General features: G+C 39.9%; 1 protein-coding gene across 2 annotated transcripts; it reads left to right on the top strand.

The window, feature by feature from the left end:
- The first annotated feature begins 823 nt into the window (after positions 1-823).
- On the top strand, positions 824-16,308 carry klhl14 (kelch-like family member 14). Of its 2 annotated transcripts, XM_061044847.1 has the most exons (9): positions 824-2,010; positions 2,871-3,771; positions 5,713-5,834; positions 11,330-11,419; positions 12,192-12,270; positions 12,667-12,857; positions 13,611-13,769; positions 14,780-14,937; positions 15,550-16,308. In XM_061044847.1, the coding sequence occupies exons 2-9, from the start codon at positions 2,894-2,896 to the stop codon at positions 15,688-15,690; spliced, it is 1,818 nt and encodes a 605-aa protein (XP_060900830.1). In that variant the 5' UTR covers positions 824-2,010; positions 2,871-2,893; the 3' UTR covers positions 15,691-16,308. The 2 variants fall into 2 exon arrangements, with proteins under 2 accessions (XP_060900830.1, XP_060900831.1); XM_061044848.1 differs by lacking the exon at positions 824-2,010 and having other exon boundaries at positions 2,046-3,771.
- The last annotated feature ends 877 nt before the right edge of the window (positions 16,309-17,185 follow it).

Here is a 17,185-nt window from a genome sequence, read left to right as displayed (position 1 = left end):
AGTATCCAACAATGCAAACTGTTTTCTTAGTGGATTCAAAAAGCATTTTAAGAACACACTGTTATAGTTTTCTGGCAGTAAATATTTAAAATTCTCATCAGTCATTTTCCAGAGTTCATGTAGAAAGTATTTGCTCAGTTTAACTACAAGTGGGGGATATGCAGGCTGCGTGCTTGTCAAGCACTCAAACATCAAACTCTGTTCTGGTTCCATCTATAATAAATGCTACCTATATGTGGCCTGTTATTGCTTGACGGTAGCATGGTGTTGCTCTTTTTCATAGTACATGAACAAACCCATTTATCCCTATCTGTCATTTCACAACTTGTGAGGTAACTGTCACTTCTCGTCCCATGGGAGTCCTATATGCAAGTCTTTTTTTTTTTAAACTCTAATTGAGCTCTTTATTTAATTGACAGTTTATTCTGTCCTAATATGTAGTTTATATCAGCTTTGATTGGATTTGCAAGAACTTTGTTTTTCTTTATTCTTAACCTGCAAATGTTCGGTGTCAACCTGTTAATGATTAGGATTACAATCCATGATTACTTATGTACAGGGTCACAGGAAGGATGCTCCCCCTAATTAAGATAACAAGATTAGAAGCCTCAGTTAACAGGTTTTTAAATGTACGTGGAAGATATCCACACCTCTAGGATCAAGCAGGAGCTGGGCATAGCTAAGGGGGTTTAATTTAAATGTCCCTTATTGTATTATGACAGGAAATCATACAAGACAACAAGGAGTCTTATTTTCACTGTGTGATGCACCGATCACCTTGTTTTAATGGGTTAAGGCCAGCCTTATGTGCCTTGGGTCCGTGGAGGTGAAAGTGTGTATGAATTCTGAATATCTAAATAGGACTTAGACATACAACACACTATGTGCACTGATGGATGTTGTATTAGGTTTCTCCCCTTTGTGTTTTCCGGCCTGCAGCTAGACCCCAGGTTGTGATACAATGCACTTATCAGGTAATAGCACATGAAACACTGCATGTTATGTCAGACTTTATTTTTCTGCTTGTTCCTCTGTAACTTCACATCACCTTTGTGCTTGTGATGTGCTTCATTGTGTATGTGGCAGGATGCTTTTGTCACATAGGATTTTGATTATGTTTTAATTCAACAAAATAGACAATGCAGGGACACTAAAGTGTGTATTTTATTATTGATACAGATGCAAAACTTGTGTGTGTTGTGTAAAGCACCTTCTTTTGAAGGACTAGCAGGAGCAGAATGAGATGAGGGGTTATTTTGGCGATGGAGATTAAGGCAGGGGCTTTTTGTCATTTGTGCGAGACAAGCCATTCATCCATCCAGTTCACAGCCAAAAAAAGGCTGGTCCCAGAAATTAGCAGTTTCAGCTCAGCAGCAAAGTCGTCGGGCTGTGAAGGCAGAGAGAAATTGACTAATTAGCAATGCGCACTAAAACTTGACGGTTCTCTCTATAACAGCGAGGGAAAGACTCGGTTTTTCTCCCCCTTTCTCTTTTCTTTCTTCCATAGATGTTTGAAATCGCAGTCATTTACGCTCGACAGTTTTTACAATAGCCTTGAGCCATAATTTTGCGAGTCTCTCCAGCATCCATACCCCTGCATGGTCTCTCTCCACCGGCCATGCACGACCGTTTCTCTCCCCAACCGTGGATTTCCTATTACTCTCGTTACGACTCACTGAGCCCCAGGCCCAAGGATAATGATGTGTTGTTTCTTGGTAGCATAATTTGTCACACGTATATTTCTTCTTCTTCTTCTCTTGCAGAAAGCACAGCTCCCTCTCACACTCACACACTTCTTGTTAATTCAGAAGAACAAATGATCAACGTCAACAAATAACCTGAAATAGTGACTTTCTGAGTTGGAATCAATGGTTATTTTGAGACATCACCGACCATAGACTTTAAAGGAAAAGGACACTTCTTAAAAAGGGAAGAACAAAGGACAAATCAAGTGAGATTATTGGGAACCTGAAGCTTTACTTTTCTTTTTTTGTCAAGAGCTGAAGTCAGGTAAGTTTGGCTCCTTCTCAGGCGAGCTGCTCACATCATTTAGTTGTGACAGGCGCTTTTAGTGAATCTGGCGACAACGTTACAGCACGCTTGTATCAAGTTTACACTCGTAGAAATAGCTTTTGTACTGCTTAAGAAAACAATAGATATGCAGTTTACATTTAACTTTACCGAAAGCTGCATTTCAGTTATTAAGCTGTATGTCGATACTCACGTCCGCTTAACTCAGGTTAGGCTGAAAAAGCGAAACGCATCCGTAGTGCTGCTGGCGGCTCGGAGACAAACTAATTGCTTTTGTATGACTCCGTAAATCTGTGTGATGTGTAATGTCCTCGTTGTGGGGGAGTGCAGCGCGATAGGAGAAGGGAGAAGTGTTGTCTGAATGCTGCATGTTCTCCGTCCAACGCAGCGGCTGTTTTTCTTTTTCCTCATCCGACAACTTCAGCCGCGTTTAGCGAGGAGAGAAAGCGCCGCAGCATCTCCAAGTGTCCGCGTTTTTTTTTTTTTGTTTTCACAGCGCCCCGAAAAAACCCTCAGCCAGTCTCCATTCAAATCATCTCGCTGTCGGGTGAAGAATGAATAAGAGTGGCACGCTGTGGGAACTACTGCGTTTTTGTTTGTTGCTGTACGACCAGAGCTCAAAGTTGAAAGCGACTGAAGCCGTGTTGGATGTAGATATACGCCGGCAGGCATGGCATGATGGTTTCCCCCCCCGCTGGACGGACTGGAGAGCTGTTCAATAACTTACTCGAGAAATCGTTTTTCGTTTTAATAGCAGACCGAAATCAACTATAGGCTGCGTGTGTTGTGCAAATAAATGACCTGAGGTAAATGGCTTGCATGGTTTATTTGTTACCTAGGTGGCGTTCACAGTCAGGAAGTCATGTCCAGATCGGGTGATAGAACATCCACCTTTGACCCAACACACAGTGACACCCTGCTGCACGGGCTCAACCTCTTATGGAGAAAACAGCTGTTCTGTGATGTGACTCTCACTGCCCAGGGACAGCAGTTCCACTGCCACAAAGCTGTGCTGGCATCCTGCTCCCAGTATTTCAGATCTCTCTTCTCTTCCCATAATGTCATCAACAACGAGGGGAGCAAAGGGGACCAGGGCAGCAGTGGAACCCCCTCATCCTCTCCTGATGACAAGCTGGTGACCCCCAGCGCCAGGCCCATCAATAACCTAGTACTCCAGGGTTGCTCCTCCATTGGACTAAGGCTAGTGCTGGAGTACCTGTACACTGCCAACGTGACTCTTTCCCTAGACACAGTGGAAGAGGTGCTGTCAGTCAGCAAGATCCTCAACATCCCTCAGATTACCAAGCTCAGTGTGCAGTTCCTCAATGACCAGATCTCTGTTCAGAACTACAAGCAGATCTGCAAGATTGCCGCACTCCATGGACTGGATGAGACCAAGAAGCTGGCCAACAAGTACCTTGTGGAGGACGTGCTGCTGCTGAACTTTGAGGAGATGTGTGCTATGCTGGATGCTCTGCCACCTCCAGTGGAGTCAGAACTGGCTCTGTTCCAGATGTCAGTCCTGTGGCTAGAGCATGACAGGGAGACTCGCATGCACTATGCCCCGGACCTTATGAAGAGGCTGCGCTTCGCCCTCATACCTGCTCCAGAGCTGGTCGAGAGGGTGCAGTCCGTTGACTTCATGAGGAGTGACCCTGTGTGCCAGAAACTACTCCTGGATGCCATGAACTACCACCTCATGCCCTTCAGGCAGCACTGCAGGCAGACTACGGCCAGCAGGTGAGGATGAGACAAACACACACAGATACAAAAAGAGAAACACACAGACACAAGTTCACACACATGCAAACAGTAATGAGCTGCTAGAGAGTGGATGGAGGGCGATTAAATGCCTCCCACTTGTTAAATTTAAACAAATCGCCGACTTAAGTATTGCCCACTCGCTCAAGTACTGGTCCCACCGCCTGTGTAATCTGGACCGTGTAGGTGGTCAATCAGAGCTGTGAGGTTAGAGGTCCACTTAATGAGGATTTTTGGGGTTTCCCTTTTATAGAATGCCAGATGTCAAGGGGCTTGATCCACTCTATGCTACACTGTATCCATAATTACAAGGTACCTTATGTTTTAGTGGAGGGAAATGCTATCTTTATTTCCTCACACATCTGTGTAATTGCTCTCTAATCAGTGTAGACAAGATGCAGCAAATTAGATCAAAAGGTTATGCTTTTGATGTGTGGCAACTCTGATGAATAGAATTTGAAATGCTGTAATTCATTTGTTCCCAGAATGACATGGTACTTACATTACAATCCTGGATTAAGTTTAATGATACACAAGCAATTCATGTTATAATGAAAATAAACTATAGCAACAGAAGGATTTTAACACATCTGGGCGTGTGCGTATATATTTGATAAGATGTAGCTTATCAAATAAGATTCAATGTGGCAATGCTGTCAGCATTCAGGTTTATTAAGCAAGTTCTACTCACAAAATAGGCCTAGCTGCATGTAGGCTACTTCCATGTTTGTCCTGATCAGCACTTTAAGGAGCTGGTGAATAGTCGGGCGTTGTTAGTGTGTTGATTGATTGACGGGGATGTTGTCAGGTTTTGTTTACAGGGTTGACTGTGCAGTCAAGCCTGAAATTTCTTCTGAGCAGTGATGGCATTAATAGATTTATGCAGGGAATTTAACATTTTAATATTAAGAGCAGATCATTTCAAATTGAAAGTCATACAAAAAGATCTTTAAGTGATTTTCTTTTTACTTGTAACTATTCCTACATTATCCCAATTACATATCTATTCCTACATGCTGTCCTAAATGAGCAAAGAATAAGGAATCCTCATAATTAGTTTCACATGCCACAGTTTCTCTCCTCTCTCAATTAATCACTATTATCTATGTCCAGGGGCTCATTTGCATATGAATAACCCCAAAACACTTCACAGTGGGCCAGTAGCAGGGAGAATGTACCGAGACGACGGGGATTTTTTCAAGCATAAAAAAGTGAAAAAGGATAAAAGGTGGAAGTGGCTGAATATAAAGGCCAGCTACTCTTAATATTTTTTCGACTGCATATTGTGATTAATTGGTGGATTTGCTCTGCAATCCATTAGGAGCCAGACAATGGTCATTAATGTACAGTAAAGTGTTCAGCTTTTGGCTTGCATATCAAATACAAACAGCAGGATATATCTCTGGGAATTTCTATTCATGTCACATGAATCACTGCAGCCAATGAAATAGAGACATTGTATAGGCAGGTTTATCTACTCAATTGTGCTTTTGGCCTCCAGCATGGCACAATGCATGACCCTCATCGTTTAACAGCTAATTGAAAAGATGTCTTTGGAGTATCATAACCGTTCAGTAACACATCAAAGGCATAAGTACGCAGTTTAGCTATTTTTTGTTAATCATGACATACAAAGCCACAAATTGCAGAATCAGTAGTCTAAAGTTAAGAAGTTGTACCCAGACATAAGCTGATATTGTTTCTATTGTTTAATTCACAGGTTATTTAATTAAGAAATGTAGTATTCCACAGTGAAAAAAATGCTTGTAATTTCTAAGCTATTATGTCAATTAAGAAATTAATGGTACAAGTTTGGGTTGTGCTTATTTTTGCCTTTGCTGTTTTACTTCAAGTCTTAATACCTGTTTTGTTCTCTGTTTCCTAACACTTGTCCATACACCCACACTTTTGACATTACAGAATTCGTTCCAATAAGAGATTGCTGTTACTGGTGGGTGGTTTGCCTCCTGGACCTGATCGTCTTCCAAGCAATTTAGTCCAGTACTATGACGACGAGAAAAAGACATGGAAGATCCTCACAAGTGAGTAGCAAAAGCTCTGCTTCTTTTTTTTCCTGGGGCATCTTATGTTAGTGGCTTTTTATGATGAGACAAAGTTGTTCCTATGGATGACTTTAACACAGGTTAATTTCCACAGAAAATGAGGGGAAGGAGTTCCCTAAATCCTTTAGGTAATAATGTATCACTATCACTTTTAATATAAGTTTTTAATCAGAGCGTGACTTCACAGCACTGTGGAGCTTCATGCCCGGTTTCCCTTGTTTTTGCTGAAATATGCTGGCAGGATGCATGATGAGATTTACTGGAATCTAATGATCTATTGTGGCAGAGATGGAACAATGATGAATACAAGGTTTCCTCAATAGTTTTTAAATGTAGCTTGATTATTTTACTCGTTTTATCAGTACATGACATTGAAATACCCCATACAGACAAAAAATACATATTGAATATAAGCATTAAAATAGATTGTGTTGAATAAAGCCCTGTGATTGACTGGCGACCAGTTCAGGGTGTACCCTGACTCTCGCCCAATGACAGCTGGGATTGGCGCCAGCCCCCCCTGACCCCGAACAGGAAAAGCAATATAGATAATGGATGGATGGATGGATGACAAAAAAAAGAGATTGATTGGGTTGGTGAACACAGCAACTGCAATTAGAATAGATACTGATAGAAAACTGAAATGCTGATAGAAAAATTACAAATCAAATATATTGTGTTTTGAATGACTGAGGATAGAAATAAAAACCATAAAGACGCTATTTACTGTAGGGATTTCTACGAGGGCTTCAGTCACAATATTGATTCCATGATGTCATATTGAATGGACATTGTCATAGTTTTTATTTTCTATCTATTTCTATTGGCTATAAGACAAAATAATTGAAGGACACAGACATCCCAGCACTCTCCTCTATGCACTATGCTCTCTTTTCTCTCTGTCTTCCCTGACCTTTTGATGCTCACCACTATATTGTTGCCATATTGCAAAGGTCAAACAAGAGCTAATGGGAGACCTTTTTTGTGCCTTGCATCATCATTGCCGGATATATTGAGTTTTTTGTCCTTTTATTTCGGTTGTAGCCATATCTCAGCTGGGTCCCTTCATTCATACATATTAGCCATAGGTCTGTTTTTTGTCAGTGCCACTGTGCAGGTTAAATTCTCACTTGATGGCATGAGTTTCTCTGTCAACTCTCTGTATTTTTTTTATTTCGGATTTAAAGAGTCATACACTCAGCAAAATGTGTGGACCTTGTATCTATCTCTGTTTGAGTAACAATATTTCATGGTAGTCATTTTTTAGCTTATGTTTAGTTGCATTTTACTAAAGGAACCATGCTTACACGACAGCCTGAGACCCTGGAGTCTGTATTGTCAGTTTCTCATTTAACTCACTCTCATGGGTATAAACTGCGACAAGCAAAAGGTCAACAGGGATTTCCATCGCTCAAAACTAAAAAGTTAACACTCAAATGGTCCGTGTCCAAGTGGAAGGACAAAACTGCAAAATCATCCCCTTAACACATCAGTGACCATCTGATGTAGCCTCCACACAATGGATGTGGAATGAAGATTATTAACATTCAATCATAACTTTTCAATGAGGCGAAACCTGAGAGGGACAGCCTTTGATTAAGACATTCATCAACACAATTTGGGGAGAATCTGATCCCTCTCTGGCTGTGTCAGATATATCTGCTGCTCGGTGATTCCAGTGTAAAGTTTGCCATCTAGTGTACCCACAGCAGCGTGGACGAACACAAGACAAAGGCAGGCACAGGCTCAGCCACAATGCTTCACTCTACTCCTCCTTTTCTTCTGTAAACCATTCTGATATTACACTCTCCCTATCGTAAATGGACATCATCTACGCAGCATGGCATAGAACAAAGGAATTCTGCTCAGTGGGATGCAATTGTAATGGTTGTTAAAGGCACGTCAGAGATAGAGCAGCAGTGGTGCATTAGCTGTGGAGTCATTCAACCAACCCTGACTCTGCCTCTATGCAGAGGTTTCTGACTCCCTCTAGTGAGCCCTAGAGCTCACTGTAGACTGGAGTGATGGTGTCCATCTCGCAGAGGACGTATTCATTCAGACCTCCTACGGCTGTTCACTCCTGGGGTTTTTTGGGAGATTTAGACAGGAGGGGGTTGGGTGAGTAGTCTTACACATTGTAGAAGGAAAAAAATAATTGATATTTTTTAAATCATTTTCAGTAGTTTTAGTCATTATAAACTGCCACTTATCCTACTTTTTTTTTTACCAGTGTAACTGTAACACCTGTAGAGGTAGGCCAAGTGTTCTAAATCCTCCCACAGCACTCCGCCTGTGACATGCTGTAAAGCAATAATCTCCTTTTCACATGTGTATAAGATGATTCTTAGTACGAGTACAAGTCAGTAGACATCAAATAAAAAGCCGCCCATCCATGTCCTATATACTGCTGACTGAATGATAATGTAAATAGCATGTAAGGGAATTTGGCAGTCATATGGCACTCGTCTTTGAGGTGCACTGGAGGCAGGCAACCTAATCCCCTCGTTTGAGATAAAGCTGTGTTTAGGGTATGTAGTATTAGTTCCTATCTGAGACTCCCCTCCCATGGAGGACCGGCACATGTCAGCCAGCCAGAGTGAGATTGCAGGGAGAGGCCAATTGGAAAGAAATGAGATTCAAGGCTGTCTAATTTTGCAGCAACTGCGATCCATCAGGCGTTGGGGAGGTGACAGTGGAAATGACTGATGGAGACAGACAGGTGGGCTTTAACATTCCACTGATTTGTGCTCAAAAAGCACCGGGCCTGAGATTTATTGAGTGAACACGATCATGTTCATTATGACTGTCACCTAAGACCATTTCTCTACATCTCAATGGGGTCACTTCAGCAAGAGAAGATGGAGGAGTGGAGGGGAGCAGAAAAACATACACAAGAGGAAAATCCTCCACAAGGGTCCCCTCTGCAGGTCTGGGCTCGTAGCTGTTTATGCTAACTTGTGCTAACACATCTAGTTATTCATTATTCATTCATGGATCTTTTCTTGATTGGACTACACAACTCCCTCCTTTCATGTGTCTCTAAGAAATCCCTCTCTTGCCTCCGACTGGTCCAGAATGAAGCACAACGGCTTCTTTACTGGTTTCTAAGAGATAACATCACTCCTGTCCTATCCATGATTCCCTTCACTGGCTCACTGTGCGTTTTAGAATTGATTTTAAGTTTTTACTGATTACATTTAAAGCTTGAATTACATTTGGGAAATGCTGATTCCCTTATGAGCCATCTCGTGACCTTAGATCCTCAGGTCCTTCTGGGTGTTCCAAAGTTGAGACTCAAATCTAAAAGAGATATTAATGATCTATCTTTTATCCATCCCTTATTATCTTTCTTCTTTTTTTTTCCTGTGAATGTCATCTTTCTCTCATAATCTTATCCTCATTTTTATTGATTTTATTCTTTTATTTATTTCTTTAATTGTATTGCTGTTTTACTTTTACTGCCTTTGACACCTGCCTAATGTTTCTTTTTTAATTTACATTTTTTCTTGTTCTTCTTTGCGTTGGCATCCTGTTCTTGCGTTTTTGTTTGAATTTTATAGACTACTCTCTGTTTGGCCTGACTGTTGATGTTTATTATGTTATTTTCCTTTTTGTCTCTGCATTGTCTTTCTCTGTCAAAGCAGGATAGACACAGATATATACATATATATATATATATATATATAGATAGATAGATAGATAGATAGATAGATAGATAGATAGATAGATGGTAGTATTGAGACTAACATAGAGAAACGTTTTTACTCTGCCTTGTATTTTCATTTGCTCCACTTTGAGAGTCAACAGGCTTCATTCCCCTTAAGAAGTCTCTTCCAGTAAATAGATGAATGAGAGGTTTCAAAACCAAAATGATCAGCAGTAGAACTATATTCTATAAAACTGGCTCACATTGACAATTGTGAAAAAGATGTTTGTCACTGTATCAAGCATGTTGTGTAGTGATGAGCGCATGGTACAATTAAATCAATCTTGACATTAACATGTAGTAGGAGAAGCTCTGTGTTATTCAATAGGACACTCAGCACGGCAGAATGAAATTAGTCACCACATGATAATCCCTGCCAGTACAAACATTGCTTATTAGAATGTTAAGCTCATATTTTTTGGATGTTTATTAAATAAAAACCTGATTTTAATATTACTAATAATAATTGTCCAGAGGACGTGTATCTGTATAACCTTAACAGTATTGTATTTCTGCAGGTGTAGTTGAGAAGCAGTCCTACATGTGTCAATCCTTTTTGTTTGTTTGTGTATCCTTAAAGTTCATTTAAGAACAACATTTATGTTTATATTTTACAACCAGAATTTTCCAGTATCAGGTTCAGGTTCATGTTATGGTATGTACTGTAAAGTCCGCTCAGGGCCTGACATCACCAGACCAAATGAGAATGAGTCTGGAACCTCTTAAGTGCCTTCTGAGTTCCCAGGGGTCTAAACAACTTAAACAGACCATAATTCCTCTGGATACTAATACCAAAATGTGCAGCTAAAATGTGTGACGCTAAAAAAAAACAACTACAACTACCATTTGTATGCCACATAGAGAGGCAGCAGAAGTGCATTTTAATGATCTACTGGGAGAGGACATCCTGTAATGGTGAAATGATCTAAAGCCATGAAATAGAAACAGTTCATGTTGCACTTAAGTAAAGTATTATTGATCTGCTAATGGTTAGTATAGACAGTAGTACGGTGAAAAAAACTACCATAATTTGTATGCAACATAGAGAGGCAGCAGAAGTGTTTTTTACTGATCTATTGGCAAAACAATCCCAACCCATATACTGTATATTGTTGTTTTTTCTGTTTATTTGTTGCAAGAAAAGACTGAAGATGTAATTGATTGTTAATCCACAGATGAGAGACAGTGGCTTTATGAATTTATGGACAAATTAATACATTGTTGAATTGTGTTTTTTAATTGTGACATTCTGTAATGGTGAAATGGTCTAAAGCCATGAAAAAGAATCAGTTCATGTTGTACTTGTTGCACTTCAGTAAAGTATTATTAATCTGCTAGTATGGTTTTAACAAACACACTAACGCAGGGCTGGGCAACTTTGGTCACAGCAAGGGCCACATTTGTTTAATGCTCACTGCCAGGGGGCCAAATTGTAGGATACAAAAACGATTACAGTCAATTATGTCTCAAATTTAACTCAACATTCCTACCAGTGATCAAATATTATTATGGACATATTTCTGGTTTTCATGATTTCATGGCAGATTTTGTCATGTTTTCCAATTAATTGATATGTAAAAAATTACCTGAGGGCCACGTTGAGGATTGATGGGGGCCGCATGTGGCCCCCGGGCCGCCCGTTGCCCACTCCAACGTGTGGTGATACAAGGATAAATTTAATGGGAATTACGGTAGCCATGTATTTCTAATGTTTCATTCACATGTTTTAGTGTTTGAGTGACACCTTTCATTTTTGTGTCTCTATCAGTAATGCCTTACAACAGCGCTCATCACTGCGTGGTGGAGGTGGAGAACTTCCTGCTGCTAATGGGCGGAGAGGACCAGTGGAACCCCAACGGTACAGTAGCACCTCCACAGACTGAAAGTCCATCTTCCCAGTGATTTCAAACGGCACATTTGTCACATTTACACGGCTGAGAGAATGCTCTGAGCCAGAGTTGTTGTAGGTTCAAACCCATCAGAGATAATGTAACACTTTCAGATAGTTTTAAACACTCATAACAGAGCCAGATCAGCTTCGAGTGGACAAACAACACTTCAATCAACACTTATCCATAATTGGCCCAGAAAAATAACTGTTATTAACACTGAAACATTTGTGGAAGAGTTAAGAGTGCTTTTGGGAAAATAGTGGCAACACACACAGCAGTAGTAGGAAACAAAGACTGTAAACGAGCAAGAATCTGATGCTATCCTTTTGTTCCTATAAAACAAACATTATATTAGAGAACGGCATGCAGTAGAATCTGTCATATTTTCTCTGAGCAAACACCAAAACATCTTATGATGGATCATTAATGATTGTTTTAATAGATTATCCTACATGATAAAAGCGCTCATCTTTTTGCCCATAGGGTGGTGGAAACCAGCAAATAATAACAACGCAAATCATCCCATGTTGGTTGTGAAGTTTTACATTAGAGGGAGACCTGCAGAATCACATCAGTGAAATTCCTTTGCACTCTATGTTACACAACTTTTGGCAGATAGTACAATAAGAACTGAGTACTGCCTTAATCCGCCTAAATTTAATCACACCGTAAAGACTCCAAAACCCCAAAACTGAATAATCTGAATCATCCATGTCTTTGTTTTGATCTGATTTGCAGGAAAACACAGCACTAATTTTGTCAGCCGCTATGATCCCAGATTCAACAGTTGGATACAGTTGCCTCCTATGCAGGAGAGGTAAGTCTGTTTGTGGTTCAGTGCAGAATTGTGTGTTTAGGGTTGTGAAAAGGAAATATGAACATACCACAAAAACACTGTAGGACTTTATTACACCCATAGGACTGCATTTCTTTCTTGACTTTTGGTTGGTAATACATTTAAATAAAAATTTGTTTCATTTGTTTGCATAAAAAACATTGTATAATGCTCTTCCTTTTTCTAGTAAGTCGGTACACGCATTCCAGCATCAAATAAATTAGCATTAAACAAGTGCTCAAGATATCAACTTGACATAATCAGTTAACAAATTCATATCAATCCTTTCCTCTTTTCACACAAACTGTGGAAAATCACCAACTACATCTTGTCATTGCTGGATTAATGATGTTGTCTGGTTGATACTTGCTTCCTCAGGAGAGCCAGTTTCTTTGCCTGCCGCCTGGAAAAGCACCTGTATGTGATTGGTGGTAGGAACGAGAGTGGCTACCTCTCCAGCGTGGAGTCCTACAACCTGGAGACTAACGAGTGGAACTACGTGTCGTCTCTGCCACAGCCTCTGGCGGCACATGCAGGAGCAGTGCACAATGGCAAGATCTACATATCAGGTTAGGAGAGAACCTTTCTCACTTCTGATCTCCACTTCTTTGTCATGAAATATGCAGACGGTTTGTATTTATCTGGGGCTCCTGCTAGAGTTAAATTCTTCCTTAAAAATGACTTTTATAGTCTTTTCAGATTTAGTATCGATTGTAAGAAATACAAATTTAAGTAGCAGAAGCTCAATACCCCCCCCCCCCACACACACACACACACACACATTCTGACTGTGCTATGGAGCTAACATTGCCTTTAGCATTGGCTATACATGTACTTAAAGCAAAACCACGAGCAGATGACAAGAGATAGAAGATAAATTAATTATTTTATTTTATTGACATTCAAATTAAAGACTCATCACACCAACACAGTATCAACTTAAATCCTCCTCTTTGAAAATCTGACTTCACTGAATCATCGGTGATCTTAATGACGTAACTATTATAATGTGCCAGTCATCACAATTTCAAACCAAAGGAAGGAAACAAAGGCATGGAGCCCTGAGTAGAACCTGTGTTTAATAGAAGTCTTTGGGACGTAGACATTCATTTTCATGCACTGCATTTAATTGTTTAAAAAAAACATCAGAAATACAAAGAAAGAGCCAACAAATGTCTCTGTAAAATCAGTAAGCTTATTATTAATAAGTGAAATGAGTAATATGTTGGTAATATATATCTCCATGCGTGTGTGTCTGCCTACAGATTATATAAAGTTTGATACAGTATATTGAGGCATAGTTCTGTGTAAACATGTTGCAGGAGGAGTGCACAATGGCGAGTATGTGTCCTGGCTCTACTGTTATGATCCCGTAATGGATGTGTGGGCGAGGAAACAGGATATGAACACAAAGCGTGCCATTCATGCCCTTGCTGGAATGAATGACCGCCTGTATGCTATTGGTGGAAACCATTTGAAAGGTTAGTACTCGAGCAATTCAGCGAAATGCACAGAAAACTGGTCAAGATTGATCATTAATATACGTTTTCAAAACTGTATGTAAAGAAATGCTGCCATTAAGTGTCAATGACCCTTTTTTTAGTACACAAAAGAACCATGGTCACGCTTCATTATGAAAGGCAGAAAACGGAACAAAGACAAGAACAAACAATAGAATTGCCGTTACATGAGGGGAATTTATGTTTAATCTCCAATAATACATGCTGGCATTTGAAAAGAAACCACCAGAATATTTAATTTATTTTAGTTTGAATTCAAGTTTACATTTATTTACTGAACATGGTGTGTGTATCATTTGCTAACTCTAGTTGGCTTTTCACGGCCACAACCTTTGCTTGGTGTTAACTGTATATCTACCTTCAAAGGTATTTTTTCCTTTTTTTCTCCAAGCTTTTAATTAGTGTGTGTGTGTGTGTGTGTGTGTGTGTGTGTGTGTGTGTGTGTGTGTGTGTGTGTGTGCACACTTGATTTATTTTGGAATGTTTCTTCACTACTCTACTGCTGGTTGGGTGTACATTCACTTTTGAAAAATGCGCATTGATTACTGATAAAACAAATATGTTATGTCAATAAAACTCTTTGCCCTCAGATTCAAGAAGTGTTGAGGTAACAGGGAAAAGCAAACACTAGTAGATGAAATGAAACAGGCTTCTGAGGTCCTGAGAGGAAAAGGGAAAGAAAGAACAGTCTCTGTATCATCAAGTTGTTGAAGTTTCTACATCCACATACTTTATACAGTGACTACCATGTGGCTATTCTACTGATTTATCACAATTAAAGACAAACTGGCTGTATAACACAGGACATGCTAAAAACAAAGAGAAGGCCTGTTAGCTTCAAAAAATACACTACATTCATAACATTAAAGTTGGAGTGCGAGACTACATGCAATAGAACAATCCCTTTCCGAAGTAGTTCACACAGGCTTTGGGAGAAACCTTTAAAGATATTTTTTCTTCCTCTTTTAAAGGTTTCTCCCATCTTGACGTAATGTTGGTGGAGTGTTATGATCCAAAAGCCGACCAGTGGAACATACTACAGACGCCCATCCTGGAGGGTCGCAGCGGCCCGGGCTGTGCTGTTCTGGATGACAGCATCTTCCTCGTCGGAGGCTACAGCTGGAGCATGGTATGGTCTTTCTTGATATAATGTGAAAGTAAATGATAATGCTAGGACAGTTCTATATTTTTATGAACAACAACAATCTGATAGTTAAACGGTCAATTCTCATTTTAATACTGAAGCCAGTGGTCGCAGGGCTCTACTGGGCTCTGAAGTTGTTAGGGAAAAAATGGAAGGTTCGTGTGGGACTTTCTCAGCTGCAGATTTAAACACTATTGACAGTATTTCTGGCACCAGGATACAGGTATGTGTGGGACTGAGACTGACTCAAAATAAATTGCAGTTCATTGGAATAAGGGAATGTGTCATCCGTTGCAACATCTTGGCTCTTCGCTGTGTTTTTGGAGAACGGTGGAGCTCCATTGCACAGAGGAATAAGCTGTACCCAGCTTTACTTTTTAGTGAATCATTTCATTCCTGGTTGGTTGTTTAATGGAATTCTTCAACTGAATACATAAAATATTTAAGAAAATACCCAAACTTACTTCTTAAAGTGGTCCCTACTGTTTTTGATCATTTCCATTGATCTAAAAAAAGGAGATTTTCCATTTCACAGTAAGACATTCAAACATCCCTAAGAGTAAAAAAGAGAATGACTTGATTTTCTGTTTTCCTCAGGGGGCCTATAAGTCTTCTACCATCTGCTACAGCCCAGAGAAAGGAACATGGACAGAGTTGGAGGGAGAGGTGGCAGAGCCTTTAGCAGGCCCAGCCTGTTCCACAGTCGTACTGCCTGTCTGCCTCCCCTTTAACAAATGACAACTAATACTTCCAACAGACGGAGATGAGGGTGAGGAGCAGCGCAGTAAATGGGTGGAGGACCATCAATAAGAAAAACAGCTGTCAACAATTTTGTGACAAACCCGCCTGTCAGATGACAGGGGTGTGTATAAATTATTTTTTTACAGGATTGACCAGAGCACTTTCGTTATTCCCTACTGAAGGTTTGAAAAAAAAGAATAATAACTATGTAAGTCATGTATTTAATTTCATCTGTGTTCTGAGAAATGGTCAGTTTCATACTTGATTTACTTTAAACTGATAGTAAGTGTTTTTGGCTTCTCTTCTATAGCACGCATAGTGTTGACCTGAATTATAGCTTTCAAATCCATTGTATCTTGTATTCAGTAGAGGCATAATTCCTCCAAAATGCAGTGTTGTTTCATGGACTGATTCTGGGAGAAGAGGGGGTCAGTCCCAAATCTTCATGGAGTTAAAGTAGGGCTGGGTGAGTATTGCATCAACAGTGATGATCAAGGTGTGTAAATATCCTTCATCACTCACAATTTCTCTTTATCCTGGCGCATCACTTGGGCAAATTGGGCAAAAGTTAATTTCTTACAACATATTTACGGTGGCAGGTAGAGGTCAAACGCTCAGCAAACTGATTAAACGACATACATTTAGAAAAACGCGCAGCATATATAGAAACGCTGCACATTCAAAAGCAAACGCAAACTACCACAACCAATGCAAAAGCTGCAAAAGAAACAAACGCGCTGCAAATAGGCAAAACAACTGCATAAGCATCAAACGCACTGCAAGTACAGAAACAAAACTTAAGTCAAAAAACACACAACCAGAAAACAACAGCAAACACAGAAACGCTGCAAGTTCAGCCTTAAACGGAAGTGCTCCAGGCCTGAAGGCCTCTTTTGCAGCGCGTTTGTGTCTTTGCAGCGCGTTTCAGCCTTTGCATTTGTTGTGGTAGTTTGCATTTGCTTTTGAATGTGCAGCATTTCTATATATTCTGTGCATTTACCTAAATGTATGTTGTTTCATCAGTTGCTGAGTGTTTGACCCCTACCAGCCACCGTATATATTACATGTGTAAAACATTTTTTTAGAAAAGGTTTTCTTAACTGCTGTTGTCATTATTGAACTGTCATGGTAGCAACAACCCACCCTGTTTAATAAAGCAGGTATACCATGGCCCAAACACTGTAAAAAAAACAGTAATACAACAATCTTTATGAGGATGTGTCCATTACACCCAGCCCTAATTTGAAAATTTTATCTGAACATTTTACAGCCAGACTGAAGTGGTGTTTCTGTATAAGTTGTTGAACAGAGAGTTCCTTACAGGTAACCTGCTTACCAAAAATATCTCACCAACTGTTTGTGGCCACTATTCCTTGTGCTGCAAGAATATAATGCAAGGCTTACTATTGATACCTGATATTCTTACTAGCACAGATGTTCATATGAATTTAATAATGATGGTACAATCAAACTGTAATTGCTAGCCAATGTA

This window comes from Labrus mixtus, chromosome 8 (assembly GCF_963584025.1).
Source record: "Labrus mixtus chromosome 8, fLabMix1.1, whole genome shotgun sequence".
In the NCBI taxonomy this organism is placed as follows: Eukaryota; Metazoa; Chordata; class Actinopteri; order Labriformes; family Labridae; genus Labrus; species Labrus mixtus.
The sequence above is the reverse complement of the archived record's forward strand: the minus strand, read 5'-3'. Positions and strand labels throughout refer to the sequence as shown.

What these genes read in the sequence shown, in the direction of transcription:
- klhl14 (XM_061044847.1), top strand. Translation starts at nt 2,894, where the DNA reads ATGTCCAGATCGGGTGATAGAACATCCACCTTTGACCCAACACACAGT. An exon ending in GACATGGAAGATCCTCACAA is followed by an intron (nt 5,835 to 11,329) that starts GTGAGTAGCAAA and finishes TGTCTCTATCAG; the next exon opens with TAATGCCTTACAACAGCGCT. An exon ending in GGACCAGTGGAACCCCAACG is followed by an intron (nt 11,420 to 12,191) that starts GTACAGTAGCAC and finishes TCTGATTTGCAG; the next exon opens with GAAAACACAGCACTAATTTT.